Source organism: Psammomys obesus, unplaced genomic scaffold (assembly GCF_907164565.1).
Source record: "Psammomys obesus unplaced genomic scaffold, mPsaObe1.curated_primary_1811, whole genome shotgun sequence".
Taxonomy (NCBI): Eukaryota; Metazoa; Chordata; class Mammalia; order Rodentia; family Muridae; genus Psammomys; species Psammomys obesus.
Window position 1 is genome coordinate 6,991,091 of NW_026591711.1, and position 16,930 is coordinate 7,008,020.

At 43.4% G+C, this 16,930-nt stretch overlaps 1 protein-coding gene across 4 annotated transcripts; it reads left to right on the forward strand.

Moving 5' to 3' along the window:
* The first annotated feature begins 385 nt into the window (after positions 1-385).
* Positions 386-15,791, forward strand: Ppp1r17 (protein phosphatase 1 regulatory subunit 17). Of its 4 annotated transcripts, none has more exons than XM_055611904.1 (6): positions 386-485; positions 4,879-4,923; positions 5,251-5,454; positions 7,941-8,093; positions 9,716-9,868; positions 14,599-15,791. In XM_055611904.1, exons 3-6 carry the CDS (start codon positions 5,361-5,363, stop codon positions 14,676-14,678), a joined length of 480 nt encoding a protein of 159 aa, XP_055467879.1. In that variant the 5' UTR covers positions 386-485; positions 4,879-4,923; positions 5,251-5,360; the 3' UTR covers positions 14,679-15,791. The 4 variants fall into 4 exon arrangements, with proteins under 4 accessions (XP_055467879.1, XP_055467877.1, XP_055467878.1 ...); XM_055611902.1 differs by having other exon boundaries at positions 5,360-5,454; XM_055611903.1 differs by lacking the exon at positions 4,879-4,923.
* The last annotated feature ends 1,139 nt before the right edge of the window (positions 15,792-16,930 follow it).

Genomic DNA, 16,930 nt, shown 5'->3' on the forward strand with positions numbered 1-16,930 from the left:
CATCATGACATTGTGCTCTGACTTAACTGACACCAACATGTGTATTGAAATTTGCTGTGGCCCCTCAATGACAAGCTGCTAAGCGTCGTGCCTCAGTGTCCATATTTGTGAGGCTAGGTGATCCCACCCCTGGTTAAAATCTGCCACCGAATGTTTAAGAGGATTCCAAGGTAGAGTTGGTTTGTGTAGATTTCCCTGACGCTTACACTAAGAACTCAGCATAGACTTCCAGGTGCTATTGTTTGTAATATACAGTCACTGCTGCAGAGAACAAGAATGACCAAGCTACTTATCGCTCCCTCTCCATCCCCCTTGCCCTGGTGCCTGAGAAACAGAACATCCCCATGGCAACCACAGCAGCTGATCCCTAGATAAGAGGAGCTGGAGCAGGGCAGCGGCAGCCAGTGCTGCTGAGTAGAGCCCCAGCCCAGGGAGGAGAGCTGCCTCTACCCTCCGCCTTCTCAGATCAGCACCTGCACTGATTGGTAAGTGCTTGGGATTTTTTTTTTTTTTACCCCAGAAACTTCGGTGATGAGAAAAAGCAAGCTTCCAGTAACTTACTGCTTCCTCTTGTTTGGTGGGACAAAGCAAAGTATGCTGGCCGCACTGAATGTTCTTTATGGAGCAAGGCTAAGCTGGGGCTCCCTGGGGCAGACAAAGTCACAATTGTCACATCAGTTTTCTGAGAGGTCTGGGATGTCTTGGGTTCTGTGGTGGTCTGTGTTCTCCCAGACAAAACCGTGAAGGTTGGAGCTGAATGTGGTGGGTCTTCTTACTCTCTTGAAGCCCTCGCCATCTGAGCGAAGGCGCTTGTCTCAGCTCATCCTCACATCTTACTTCACGGCACAGCCAGTCCTTGAGGAAGACTGCAGGTTTAGGTCTTCCAAATGAAGAAATGCTATTTGCAGATGTGGTGATCTGGGGCTTGGATACAATCCTCAGTTCAAGAGAGGTTGGCAAAGGATATGAACTGCTCAAAGCTAGAGGGAAGACTAACCAGACACTGGGCTCTGGATACATTTTTTTTTTTCCCAAAGCTTTTATTGCATCAAAAAAAGATAGACCTAATTGTTTGGGGATGTCCTTTAGAATGTTATATGGTTAACAGTGTTCACCTATACCTGAAACTTGTATCTTTTCATCCTGAGGCCTAGAAGTGGGTGGTCTCCTTTTGGTTTATGTCTTTAGGGATGCTAATCTTATTAGCAGCTTTAGAAAATGCCAGAACTAGGATGATATTGGTATGACAATTTAGATTAATTTAAATATAGGTATTATACTTATAGGGACTAAGTGAGCAAAGAAGGCATCGAATCACAGAAGGGTCAGTATGTGACTGGCTTCTGGCTGGGTGCTGACCCCCTTAACAGCCCCAGGGAAGAGCCCCCGGCACACCTGCCTGCAGACATGAAAGCTCTAGCTTCTTGTCATTTTGGCTAGGATCAAGTGTACAGGCGTGAAAGCTAACCTTCACCTCGCTGCCCGGCTAGAGAATGGGGAAAGTAGCCAAGACTGCTTCTGCCTAGAGCTGCCCCAAAGTGTGTCACCTTTGGAGCAATTTTTTTTTTTTTTGCTATGGGTTAAAATGTATATTTTTGTGCTCTTCAGAGAGCAGGCAAATGTCTGGGCCAGATTGTGATCACAAACTGAGCTCCAGAGGCAGCACAGCTGCCCCTTGAAAGTAGCCTGGGTGAGCGGAGACCAGCCTCAGCGAAGTGTGCATCTGAATTTTCATAGCTGCGCCGACAGACAACTGGCCCCTGTCTTTTCCACAACTTAACGAGATACCTTCCCTGGTGCCTAACTCCTTAGGCCTCTGTTTCTAGTCTCCAAAGATTAGGTGACAGCCGTCAGCAGCACTGGCTGAGAAGTGTGGTAACCGTTTATGGGTCTCTACTGTTTGGACCATCACTCCTAGTGGTGTCCGCATTAATAAGTATTCCAGTGAAAAGAAAAGGAGGGTCCCTTACGAAAAGATTTGGCAAGGACGTTGCAAGATTTTAACATGTGGAGTCCTGGAAATTTCCCCAAGATCCTAAAGTTATACTGTTGATCTAGTACGCTTTCTATGGGCTACCCACATTCTCTCAAATGACAGCCAAGAAAATGATTCAGATAATCAGCCTTTTGTTCTCTGAGACATCTGAAAACTGAAAAGCAGAAGGGTCGAAGGAGGGTGCTGCTGGTGTATAGTGCACCATGAACTCAGTAACAACACCTGACCTGAAAGGATATGAATCTTCATACAGTCCATCCTTGCACCCTTCACTGTGAATACTCGAATTTGGCTGTAGAAACAACACATGAGATTTCTGGGCCTCCCCAAGGCCCTCCTAGGAGTCTTCCGTAATGAAAATGTCCTGCTTCCATAGCACATTTGGCTTCAGGTGAGGGAGGGTGGGCCAACACCAATACTCATCACCGAGTGAAGGTAAGAATTCAGAGACCCTGCCGAGGAAGTATGATGCCAGAAAATGGCAAAGGATTCACAAACCGCTTGACTAAAGAAAACACCCCCTAGTGTAAAGTCTCCATGAAGAAGTGCCTCAGAAGGCCTCAACATTGGGGTTGGAATCTGAGCACCCAGGGGACCAATTATTTAGGTTTGAAAAAAAAAAAAACTGGTTCCCCAGAAACTCCCCAAATTACAGAAAGCAGCCAAGGGAGCTGTCGGAACCTTCCCTGGGCATCATGACAAATGCAGGGTCCTCCATGAAAACTGTTAGGAACACAGACAGAGCTAACAGGGAGATGCATGAGTAGGGTGGGGACCAGGAATGAAACAGATCTTCATCTTACCATTTAGGGAGCTTCCTTTCCTCTAAGAATGAGAGTGACGAGCAGGGCAGGGCTGTGGTCACCTCACACTAAGACTCAACAGCCAGTGACGAGTGACTTCCATCAGTGAGATGACCCTGACTCAAGACACTCCACCATCATTATTGTTCTTTCTTTTCGTTGACGATTTGGTGACAGGACAGTCATAATGACATCAACCAAGATTAAAGTGTCTTACAATTTATTCCCCGGTCAAAACACACCTCTGTCAAACATCTCTGATACCATTGTAACGTAAAAATCCCAGATCTGAACCGTGTCTCCCAGCTCCTCCTTTCAAAGAGTGTTCTAGTCCAACACATTTTAATCACACTGGCTTAAAATAGAATTGCTTCCTCTAAAGACAAAGCAACAGGAGTTATCTTTGAAAGGAGCCATCATCAGATTTGTAATGGGGCATTGCCTGCCCCAGCCTGTCCAGGGGATTCTGAGATTCCATGCTGATCCTGTATGCTTCACTAGCCAAGGGTTAGGCCTTCCTGCTGTGATCCACAGCTGATGAAACTGCTTATCTCAGATGAAATCAGCTTCTCTCCAGCTCAACAGCTACATGAGAGTGAAGTTTCAACCGTCTCTTGGGATTTTTTAGTTATGCAGCAGGTCCTCACCGAGGGTCATAGACAATGGTACATGATAATAGCTATGGAATAGAAAGTGCCTTCAATGTGTTAAACATGAGGCAATCCATCTTCATCTTCACAGGAGCTCTATGGGGAAGATGTCATTACTTCAAGTCAGTTTCACTTAAAAAACAGAGGCTCAAAGTAAATAACGAACTACTGGGCTCACAGGACATGTGATTCCAGTACAAGGAGCAATTTGCCTTAGGGTGCAGAGGAGAAAGTTAGCATCATAGAGCCATCTGGGAAATGTACAGTAAGGGCCCGAACTTTTGCAATGATCTGGTTGTGAACACGTGACTAATGATAGGTCAGTTTAAACTACCATTATTGCTACTAGACTTCAGTTTATTTTGAGGTTAGATACTTATCAGATCACTATGGGCTGATTTTCAACAGGCCAGAGATATTGCAGAGAGGAGGAAGTTTTGTTAAATAGGACCATTTTGAGTCTATCACATTTCCAAGAGCTCTCAGCATAGAACCCCCTTTTTCTGGATGACATTCTCCTTTTCAAAAATACTAGCACAAAAATGTAGCTTATGGAAGGTCACAACTCACTTCCTTGTGGTTCCAAGAGTTGGCACTCTTTACCCAGACACTAAGAACAATGGGCTGAATTGATTTCTGCTGAAGGCACTCACACAATCTGTCTGTTAAGAGTGACACTAAAAGCCAGGCTCAAGTGATGAGCTAATAGCCCATCTGCTCTACAATGACCTCAGCTCATGGGGGAGAATCCCTCTGCTTCCCAGGGAACAGTGACTTAAACTTCAAAGGCTTCAAAGGCTCATTCTGAACTCCCAGACTCTCACTGTGAATGGTCTGTGGACCTGCCTGTTGCAGGTCCCAATCTCTCATGAGAAGGGAATTGGCTTGGTCATTTTAACCATTTTCATTTTCCCCCACCCTACCCTGGCTATTATGGACAACCAGCAATAAATTATCCGAAGGGAACACAGGAAACAGACTCTCATGAAGACTTTCTCCAGACTCAGCTAATGCGTCTCTCACTGTATCCATGCAGGGTTCCACTTCTCCTGGACAAGACTGTAGCTAATGGCCGTGAAAGTTCATAGATTTGTATCCCAGGCAAGACAGAATGCTGGGGACAGGAAAGAGACTTGCTTTTATGTCAGGAATCCCTATGAAGAGAATAAAAATATTCACAGAGATCAAGCTTTCCCTCTCTGGATACCTGCTACCCTCACAGAATGCATGAAGAGGCAGCTAAGTTATTTTATAAATGGCGGTTATAAAGAACCAAGAGCCTTAGCTAACTCTGGGTTCAGAGGATTTGCTTTGTTTATACTAAAGTGCCTAGAATTCACTAGGACTATATTTTGATCTAAACTTAACTATGTGACAACTAAACAAATTAAGTGAGCTTGTGCGCTCCCATTCCTCATTTGTTATGTAGGTACAATCATACTCTGCAGAACTCAACACAGAAAATACACATGAGGTATGGCTGATGTTTTCTTTAACTCTTAGCTTATTTCTAATTCATACTTGACTACAGTCTGCAACTCTTAAGTAGTCAAATAACGACAATCGATATATAGCACTTTATAATAGGGAGAGACACAAGTGTGTGTGTGTGTGTGTTGTTTGATTTTGGCTTACATTTCAAATTTAGTAATTAACTATAAGAAGAAGACATGAAAAATAGGATTGAGCTGGGACCTACAATAATAATCACTTGGTACTCGATATATTTATTAACTAAATGAGTCAATGAATGAACAGAAGATATGTTTATATACTTAGATACTATTTTTAACTTCTCCAGTGCTAGAAAAGACTGTCTCTGTCCTGTTTCTGTCTCTTTCTCTCTCTGTCTGCTCTGTGTCTCTGTGTCTATTTGTCTCTCTCTCGCTCTCTGTCTCTCTCCCAACGAGGATGTCCACTGAGATGATGACCACTGAGCCAGTGCAGCCTCTGGAGATTCCAGAAGACATCTTGGTCAAGCTGGATCCTCACTGCAGCCACTCAGGTAAAAGCTCCATTGGGAATGTCTGTCCTGTAAGCCAGAGGAGCGTTCTTTGCCATACTGCTTCAGGCAAGTCAGAGAGAAGGCCCCCTGAAACCCGATAGCCTGTGCCTTCTGGTGGCAGTCTAGACCAGATGGACAGGCAGATAGCCACGGGTCTGTGGGGTCTGCCACGTAAATATTAGTTGAAGTGGTGGAGAGAAGTTCATTCGAATTAGAGACAGAGAAGCGGAGAAGCATTGTCCTGTGTTTTGGATCTGACAGAGTCCCAGGCAGAGCATTTTTGAGGCAATAAATGGAATGTGGCAATATAGCTTGTTTCCAGTATTTTCCAGCACACTTAAACCCCATGTGCAGTACCAATAAAATATTTCAAATATCTCTCTTTGCCTATCAAGACAGAATTTTAAATAGCCCTTTTCTGCTTTATTGTCAATCTGTTTCCTTTCCAGAACTGACTTTTTGCATAACCTTTGTAATGAAAACACCAGAAACATTTCTGCCTCTACCCATTTCTAAAAATGAGACACTCAGACTTTTGATGGATGGGCCTTTTGCATATTCATAGCCTTTGTTAATGCCTCATCTGGTTATGACTCCTCTCATCTCCCCTCTCCTCGATTGCCTTCAAGATATTTTATGTTCAGGATTCCTCCAAAAAAAAAAAAAATAGGGAAAATTACAATTGAAATGAAAGTCAGAATTGAAACAAATGTCTTGCTCTCTGTACTAGGTGTTGAGCAGCACCATGGTTTGGGATGGTAGCCCACCCCTAAGAGAGTCAGATACAAGCTATGCCTTCAGGATCCCCACAGCTGGGTAGCTCCCATCCTAAGCACCATCATTCAGTCAGCACCGATAGTTTGTCGACAGTGTCAGCCAGGCTGACTATATAGCTGAGAAGTAGCTCCAAGACTTAGCTTGATCCTTATCAATAACCTGACTACATCTGCAAACTCGAGATGAAAGTGGAGTAACTGCCGGGGATGTATGGGGATTAAATGAAATTTGTTCAGGAATGGAATGAGTATTGAGCAACTGGCAAAACCAAGCACTGAGAAGCTGGGATAGACCACATGTGCAGCAAAATCAGTGAAATCTCCCCACGCCTCCTTTTCTTATGTAGGTGAACTACACACAGCCCAGTGCCCTCCCGGAGTTCAAAGTCAATAAGCCTCGATTAGGTTGAGGCTGTTGGGTGACGCTGTCAGTGCCTTCCACTTAAAGGAAAAGCTTATGTCTCAGAATCACGGAGAGAACCATCACATGTGATTATTGTAGTGCTTTTCTATGGTGATGGCTGATGATACACACACAATGGTTTGTGTTTACTGAACATTTCTAGTGTAATTCCTTAAACATGTGGACTATGAAGGTGCTTTCCAATAAACAATAAGCAAAAAGGCTATTACTATTCAGAAAATGAGAAAGGAGAGTAAGCACTGGGGTTAAAAAAAAAAAAAACTGCCAATTCTGGGGCCTCCTGCAGGTCTTCTGGGAGTTCCAGGTGAGCAGTGGCATACTGGGTATGATACTGAGCAGGTGACATGTATCAGACATACAAAACACATGCACACTGATTTAACGTCATCTTCACCAAAACAATGGGGATGATGTCATCAACATGTCTAAAAATTAAGTCCCAAATTCTCAGAATGACAGATTAATTGTTTCAGAACAATGGATTAGGGCTTCAACAATGGCAGAGAAATGCAAAGGAAAGCAGAGCAGACAAAGATGCCTGGGTTTAACACACAGCAGAAGTTTTCAGGAGCCATGTCTGGAGTCACCACCTGTGAGAACCTCTGATGATTTAACATAGAGGTTGAGCTGGAAGAGATCTAATAAAAAGGGGCTGTTAAAGTAAAGAGATCAGACAGAAAGCAACACCATGAAGAGGACACTTGCAAAAACACAGGCAGAGGAAAGGTAGATGCTGAAGCCTGAATGGGGCTTTTCAAGAAGACTAGGCAGCCCACAGAGAATCACTTTAAGGAGAGTCTTGAGCAGAAGAGAACTGAAAAACTTCAGTTCAAGCCTGGTCACATTTTTCTGCTTGTCTTTGCCTTCATAAGTATCTTGATTTCTCTAAATTTAAAGTTTTACCAGGGGGTGGAGAGATGGCACCGGCCTCAGCCAACCCATACCAAGCAGTTCACAACTATCTGTAACTTCAGTCCCAAGCGGCACTGATGCCCTCTTCTGACCTCTGCGGGCAATGCATGCACAGACACACATGTAAGCAAAACACCCACGCACCTAAAACAAAAATAAATGTTAAACATTTTTTAAGCTTTACCAAGTTCTAATTTCCTATTTTATATACAAACATATGCAAGTGAATCCAAGTCATCCACTGATAAGATAAAAAATAAACACTTTTCTAGTTAGACCAAATGACCTCTGTCCCTAACACCAAATGTGGTTAAAAACCAACCAGTTGTGACTCAAGAATCACTTGTGTTATTCATTTTCCTCCTTGAAACCAGATGAAGTTTCTGACCAGTTCATAAAGGATTGTGACCTCAAAAAGAAGCCAAGAAAGGGGAAGAATGTACAGGCCACTCTGAATGTTGAGTCAGACCAGAAGAAACCCAGAAGGAAAGATACACCCGCACTGCACATCCCACCTTTCATACCAGGTAAGGAACAACCAAGGACCATGCATGGAGATAACTTAGAGCCCCTGCTCAGATGTACCCATGGCAGCTCAGTCTCCAAGTGGGTTGGGAACAGGGGCTGTCTCTGACATGAACTCAGTGGCTGGCTCTTTGATCACCTTCCCCTGAGAGGGGACCAGCCTTATCAGGCCACAGAGGAAGACAATGCAGCCAGTCCTGATAAGACCTGATAGGCTAAGATCAGATAGAAGGGGAGGAGGAATTCCCATATCAGTGGACTGGGGGAGGGGCTGGGAGGAGAAGAAGGAGGGAGGGTGGGATTGGGAGAGGACAAGGGAGGGGGCTACAGCTGAGATACAAAGTGAATAAACTGTAATTAATAAAATAAATAATAAAATTAAAAAATATAAAGTTAAACAAACAAAAAAGACACAAGACACACAGCACTCTGGCATGGCTTCCAGGGCAAGCTGCCAGGTTGCACCGATTTCCAAAAACTTTTCTTTAAACCTTTGAGTTAAATTCTAAAAATATAATTGGTATAGTGTGGTAGCATATGTGGAATACAATGTAGAAGTTTTCTCCCAGTAGCAGTGGAGGTTGGTAACAAGGATGCTAGGGATAAGGAGTTTTCCTGGGCTTTGGAAATTCATGGACAAAGGCTCACAAGATCTGAGATCATCAACACAGAGAGAATAAAATCCCCACAAGCTTCCAAAGATACCATGAGCATCTGTAGCTAGCAGGCATGGAATTCCATCAGGATGAAGGACTGATGGAGAAGGCCACAAGAGATAGGTCTCCCCCAGTCCCAGATGTCACTGGACTATGGAGGAAACCTGAATATCAATGGAACCCCAGACTTCACTGAGCAAGGAGCGCAGCAGAAAAGCTACAGCTAGCAACTCTACTGAACCTCTGAATATGTCCTGTGATAGTCTTCTTTTCCAGCAACTTTATACTGCTTCCTTCCCCATCTCCTTTACTTCTGGATACTTATTCCATAGCCTTTCTACTCACAACATGTTTTGAGGGGCACCAAATAAACAGTGTACATCTAGGTGAAATTTGCAGCAGGAAGCAACAATGTAATAGAAGGTCTTAGATCAAAACATTGGGATATGAGTCTGAGGAGTAATTGTGGAACCATTCATAAAGAGAGCTATTAAAGAAATATGTGAGAAATGTGAAAGAAATGATGATGAGAAGCCCAGCCCCTCTCCCCGTATGCAGTAGAGGAAGCAGCTTGGTGAGAGCAAGTGAAGGTGGACAAATAATTAAGGAATGGGGATGAACACGTGTGACTCAGATCTTGCAGACCAGAAATATCACCCCCTCCTCTCTGCTTTAGCTATGAAAAAGTCAGAGGTATTTCTCTCCCTCTCTTTCCTGAGATAGGTAATAGTGGTGGCAATATCAAGCTCTTCAGGCAAAATGAAACCAGGCATTAAGAACACCTAATAATAAAACGATTCTCACAGGAATTTTTTTCTTCTCCTCCTTCTTTTTTAAAAAGCAAGTTTCAAAGGCCACATTGTTTACCTTCTCCAGGTACCAGTGCACCAGGTCCCTGTGCCCAAACCCTCAGCAGTAGGCTCTGCACACTTGACCCTGTTCCTCTTTCTGCTCTTCTAACCCTGCAGGTGTGATTTCGGAACACTTAATTAAAAGTTATGATGTCCAAGAGAGAGCTCCAAAGGGCAAGACAGGTCCAGCACTTCATAACACTGACACGGAACAGAAAAGGCCAAGGAGAAAAGACACACCTGCCTTGCACATGCCTCCCTTTGTTGCAGGTAAAAGGGGGAAACAAACAAAAAAACTGGTATAGAGCATGCAGAGGAGGGGTGGCAGTAGGCTGGAGCCTTACCATCTGGAGGTGCAGGGGGCATGGCCCAGGTCCTGGCCTAGCAGGCTGAGTTGAGCTCACATGCCCAAGTATTCACACTTACTGCTGCCTTCCGGGTTTTTTTCTCATTGGGAGTTCCCCAGGGGCTGACTTGGGGGTGGAAGAGGCTCAGAAATAACTCGTGCTTCAGCAGACCTGGTCAAATTCGCTGAGCCAGTGAAACAGAAATGTCAGTGGGACCTTGAAAGGGGCTGAAATTCTTGCTTCACCACCTTGCATGGATTGTGCATGCTATGTCTGATGGAAGATTTCCCAAATTGTATGAACTAATTTTTAAGACATGAGACAGAGACAGAGGAAGAAAGAGAAGATGGGTGTTAGAATACATGTCAGATAACACACAAAAGAAACATACTGGGATACTGTTCTTGTCCCTGAGAACTTCATTCACAAGTTGAGGAGTGAGTGGGGAATGAATCAAGTGGCCTCACAGTTAAACCATGACCCTACAGACTTAGTGAAATTCCTCAAGTCAGTGAAGCTCTGCTGTAAGTACCTTCGGTGTGTGACATTGCTGCATGCTCCCAGCTGCCCTTGCTGTGTTAGCCGAGGTGCTTTCTTTCTAGAATCTTTTAGTGTGTAAAGAATTGGCAGTAACCACAATGCTAGTTAAGCTGAAAAGGACAGAGCCTTTGGCAGGCATTCAGAAAGACTCCTGCTAGTCCTAATAAGGGTGCTGAGAGGAACTACAGACAAACACACCACAGAGACACCTCTCATTAACCCTTGGCAAGGGGAAACTGGACAAAGATTCCCTTCTAAATCTCGTGCTAACCATCTTACTCCCTTACATTAATGAGCTTATTTGACAAGTCCAACTGCCTGAATGGACCCTCCACAGAGAGTCCTCTAAGGCTTCCCTGCCAGGCTCAGGCTTTGTTAAACTTGGCCCACAGTTGCCAGTAATCCATCTTGAAAACTGCATGGCAGGGAGTGTTGGTTGTGATTGGTCAGAAACAGGTACCAAGAACTGCTTAAAAGAGAAAAAAGTACTTAGTCGAGATTGGTGGCAAAAAGAACCAAATGAAATAAGGATAATGCAGCGGGAAATATTGAACTCCAACAGGAAAGTTTGGGGGCCAGAAATCAAAACAGTGCACTTACACAAAGAGAGTAGGACCTCTTTTGAAAATAGCACAGGTCTGTTCTGCTCTGAGACAGCAATCCTTTAGTTTGGGTTATGAGGACAGGTGCCACCTTTGCTAGGGTTCACAAGGTTTGAGGAACACTCACTTAATGGAGATAGTTAAGTTTGGATGATGTCTAGGTAGGATCTTGCTTAGAATCAGCATTCTGAGCACCTCACGAAGACACAGGACTGGAAACCTGGCCTAAGACCAAGGTTTCTTGGCCCAGTGCAATAATACCTTACACGCAGCCAATTTCCCTAAACTCTAAATTCTGCTATACACAGAAAAAGAGGTATTGACCTTTGCTAGATCTTTACTATGCCTGAGTCTTGTGCTAGATGTTGGATATGTAGGATTGCTGGGAAGCTGAATGTTGCTCCAGAATTCCTACAGTGCAAACCATGATTTTAGTGAAGTTTTATAGGGTATTGGTAGAGCATTAAAGAATGAGGGCCTGGGCTTGGGAGATGGCTCAGTGGATAAAGTGTAGGGCCTGAGTTTAGATCTCCAGACTCCAGCTTTTTTATTGTTATTATTATTTAATCTGGGTGTGGACATGGAGTCTGTACCTTCAGGACACAGGAAATAAGAGGTGAAGGAAGTCAAAGGCAGCCGGGCTACTTAGCCTGGCTGAATTGTTAAGCTTCAGCTTGAGACCTTATCTTGATATATAAAGCAAAATGTGATGAATGGAAGACACTTGATATAAAACTCTTGCCTCCACACACATGCACATTTGTACCTGCAAACATGTAGAATCACATGCATGCATACATACACATGAAAAATTAAAAGGATAACTGGATCAAAGGCCCCAGTCTCTCTTGCAGCATTGATTCCTGTAGGAAATGGAATTTTTTTCTCCCAACTGGATAAGCTATGATTTGGGTGGGTTGAGTGAGCTCCTCAGTGGGGCCTGATGACCGAGGAAAGAGCTCTGGCTGTAGTGTCCTCCCACGGACACAGTTCTTGCTCCTCAGGCCAACAGAGATCAGGAGGAAGACACGCCACGCCACTGTTCCTCAAACTGGTTTGACCTTATATCCTCAAAGCGACAAGGACAGGAGAAGTGGTGGTGGGAGCATATGCCCATCCTTATGAGGTTTCTCTGAATGGGGTACCCAGAAAATAATGACTACGCTGAGCTTCTGTACTAGGCATCCTTCTGACACTGTGACAAAACACTGGAGAAAATTAGAATAAAGAGAGGAAAGTTTTGTTGGATACAGATTTTTAGAGCTTTAGTCCATAGTGGCTTGGCTTTGTTGCCTTTGAGCCTGTGGCAGGACAGAGAGAGCATCCCATAGTGAGATGCATAGTGGAACAAAATCCTTCACCTTGTAGAGGCTTGGAAAGAGACCAGAAATATGGGATGGACATGGGAGGCCAATGTCCTTCAAGGATATGCCCCCCCCCCATGAGCAATACACTCACTTCTTGTTGATAGGTCCTGTATCCTAACAGCTCCACCCCCTCCTGACATCAACAGCAATCGGAAGCCCCTTAAGAGACCAAACATAATCTATTCCTTATCTGTTACTTATACAATATTACAATCAGTGTTTCACTGCGTTGATAGAAAATGCCAGCTTATTTTACACATGATATTATGTTCTGTGCCCCTGTGGCACGTTGTTCCACTTTGAGAAGGAACCAGCCTTTACCATATAACATGATTCTGCTATTCATGCTGTTCCAGGGCCTCCTCTTCACCCTCTGGCCCAGATTTTCAAGGACTACATTTCAAGGGCACCTAAAGTAACTAGAAAGTTGCTGAACATAGGAATTTAAAGATTTTTTTTTTTGCCAATTTTAAATTACCCCAAATTTGACCTAATGTAAAGAGATATCCAGAAAGGAAGGATGGAAAGTTTGACCCATCAACATGGCTAATTTTACATGTTCCTGAGTAAAAATGGAACTCTATGCAGCTGTTATAAGAGAAACTATCTCCAACTGTGTTTTATAAGTGATTTATGCAAAAACCTGAGCCTTAGCCAGACTTGAAATTGTTTTTTCTCCTCCAATAAATACTAGCTAATTGGTTAAAAATATAAACAAACTAGGAATTGAATCAAATGAATAGTCATTAAGAGCCACACAGTCTTCATTAATTTGTTGCTGTTGAATGGAGGCCAATGCTGTAGAAAGGCCCCGTGTGGAGCACAGCTTCCAATCCCCAGACTCAGATCTTCAGAAAGTGCTGCGTGGACTGGAAAGTCTCTAATGAGAGGAGTGGAGGCAGGCAGTGCAAGGATGTGGTGGGAACAAGACTGGGGACTAGAGAAAAATGACAGAAATAGCCAAAGACTGGCCTTGACTCAGGTTTGTCATTTATTAAATTGGTTCTACTTTCATGAATGGGCAGGACCAAAAAGTTTCCTTTGCTGGCCTTTTCTGAACTGATCAGCTCTGAAAAATGATAGAAAGAAAGAAAGAAAGAAAGAAAGAAAGAAAGAAAGAAAGAAAGAAAGAAAGTCACATCTGAATTTCACAGGCCAGTAAAGAACAACTTCATATTCTTGCCTAAGTAAGGATTCATCTAACATGTCTACATTTTGTAAAAGTGGGGTTTCTTTAATTCTGTCTTCAAATAAAGAATTGCTCTAAAGTGCTCTAAATTGTGTGTGAAAATGCACAATGCTCTAGTATCATGCCTTTACTCTGAAATGTGTGGACTCTGTCATCCACGGGCTGACACTGGTAGCCGAAATACAAAGCTCAACATTTTCTCTGGTGCTTTAAGGTTTGAATTTATTAGGCTGACTGTTCCTTTCAAAAGAGGAATAAACTAACAAATTGTATAAAAACAAAATGAAAAGAAAAAACTCACCATGATTTAGTTAATCATAGGCATAGGCTTTATTTTTTTTACACAATATGTCTTTATGAATGGGGGGTGGGCAGGCCGCAATGGGCCTATGGATGTCAGAGGACAACGTGTAGGAATTAGTTCTCTCCTCCCACTGTATGGAGCCTGGTGACCAAACTCAGGCTGTCAGGGTTAACAACAAGCTCCTTTATTCCCTGAGCCATCTCACTAGCCCACAGATCTGCCTTTTTGCTAGGCATGTTACAAACATCTTACTTAATTGATGCCATGTCTCTTCATAGTAAGTGCTAGTGTCCCATCTTACACATGAAAACAGAACATTTAGATGAACCATTACCTTGCCCCATTTAGATGAAAAGAGTGGCTAAACTGAAGCCCCCAAAGGTTGGCCTCCTAAATCCCTGTGCCTTCTATCCCACCATAGTGCAAGGAAGGGATGAAGGTGGCCTACAGGTTAGGCCTCCGCCTTCCCTGTGACTAGAGTGGTGTTCTCTTAAACACATTCTGCAAAGATCAAATAAGGCCACTTGGTTCTTCCCCCACTTGGAAGCATTTCTGGGTCACTGTGCTTTTGAGAGCAGTCTTGGGGCTCGAGGGATGTTTGATATTTCAATTGGACGTTTGTAATTGCAGGCCTACATTTTGTTTCTGTAGGTTTGACTCTGCTTGGAGATGAGAGCCCCAGAGTGATTATGGAAGATGAAGAAATGGAGGGTGACAAGATCGCTATTTAAAGATACCTCCCCCGAGATCGTGTGTAAATAGGTTAGCTTGGTTCCCTATGGTGACCTAGAGGGAAAAAATAGATTTGTCTCTGCTCTCATTTTGTCCTAGTCTGACTCTAAGATCTAGACGCTTCCTCCCTAGGAGACTTACAAGTCAGGCTGCCGATCACCTGCTCCTCTTTCCTCGTGAGTTGCTTTCCAGCTCCACTTCTCAAACTTTCATTTTTCTGTGCAGTAAGAAGGAAAGTAATTTTTTTTTTTTTTAAGTAAGAGAGGTGAGAGTTCAGATCTCAGTGTCTGCAAGCAAAGAACACAGATAACGAGGGGCCCTTTCCTCCTGCCTTAGTGGTGGGAAGAGTCTGACTCAGTAAGAACCATGCCAGCGTCCAGCAGGGCCACTGTTCCCAGACTGCTGAGAACATTTGGTCTCTAATCGATAGAATGTTCTCATGAAATGGTTTTTCATTTCTTCCTCATACCATGAGAGTCTAACTGTGGCCACACTCAGAAGACCGTCATTACAGATGCTATTAAAGTTCGCAAAGAGACAGCAGCCCACCAGGCCATAGCAGAAGACATCAGAGACAGAGAATGGTGGTCTATGTAGGAAGTCTGATATTTTATTGTTAAAAATGAGAGTTCCTAACTATATTGCTTGTCTTGACATTTGTGAACTGTGTCATAAGTGAGTCATCCTTAATAGTAGGTAAATAAATACCAATGACTGTAAGGAATTTATTTTTTAAATATTTAAAGGCCAGTTGAAGGTTGTTCTGATATTTTCAGCATCTCATTTCTTTAGACTCAATACACTTTCTTGTATAGGAGATGGCATTGACTGGTGAACATGGCTGTGCATTTAGCTACTGTGCAGCTGGCAATCTCTGAGTGTCTGTGGGGGCCTTGCATATGGACTTCCCCTACCAAACAGCAGACAGGGCAAAGGCGAGGAATATTAAAGGGGAGAAAAGCAGAGGATCTAACGTTCAGACCAAGAGAGGGAGCATGGGACAGTTCTGTACATACTTGAGCTCCAGCTGTCAGCCTAACTGTCTTTCTGTTCCCCTTATGAAGATGTAAAAGATGCAATACATTTCAGAAATAAAGACACTTCTGCATACATCTCTGGGTCCTGAAATTTTTTCCTAACACTCCACTTACATAGAATTATAAAAAACAAAGGTTGGAAACAAGAAGCCACAAACCTTGCACAGTTTGGCTTTCATTTGTTTGCATTTTTGTTTAGCCTGTAAAAAAAAAAAAAATCTTTTAAAATCCTTGAATTAGCTGTTAGTATTCAAGAATCAAATCCAAAAAAAAATCTATATGAAATTCTTGATTTTTATTTTCTCTTGGGAAAATGTTTGGAGAGCTGGCAGTCTAGGGAGGCTGGGCTCTAACCAAGGCATACCAACCCTATGACTATCGAGTTCTGTACTGCAAGAGTTACACACTCCCCATTTGGAGACCTGTCCGACCCTACTGACCCATTGACTTCACACTCCAACATATCTGGACATTTAGCACCTTGGCATTAAAGACATAAAACCTACCCCCAGGGATTTCTTGTCTTATTGATCCAAGCAATCCTAGTTTGGGGGAAGGAGCATAAGACCGTGACCAGATTTCTGACTGAAGCATGAGTGAAGAAAAGGACCGCTCTAAAGATTTTTTTAAGCAGTGCAAAGCGATTACAGGTAAGTGGACAGCAGCGTTAGTGCGCCAACAGCAGTATGATTTGCAGAGGGTTTTGCACTGAGGAAACACAGATGCACTCTTGTCTTATTAGATTTTCAGTTTAAACACAGGGTACACCAGCACCCATGCCTGCAGGGTAGGCTTAATAACTCTAAACATGTGGCAAAGCACCCGTTATTTCTGGTGGGAATAAACTAAGTACTCTATGGGCATGGACTTTGGGTTCAAGTCCTAACTGTGTGAGTCTGAGCAAATAAATCCCTGAAGCTCTTGAGTTTGAAAATTAGGATAATGGTCCTTATTTTATCTTCTTTGTAGTTTGAGAATCAGCCTGTAGACAAGGGGGATTGTAAGCTAAATTCCAGTCTACCGTGAGCTGGGAGGATTTGGGCAGGGAGAGTGCCATTCTGTGCACAAATCTCAGTTGCCTTGGTGTTGAGGTGTGGGCAGTTACGAAGAACTGATTTAGAGTGTAGAAAGGATCTTAAGTGAGGAAAGGCTGTCACCCGTGTAGCCTTCGTTGAAATGTCTGCTTTCTCTTCTCTTCGTGGGAAGCTGGCCCT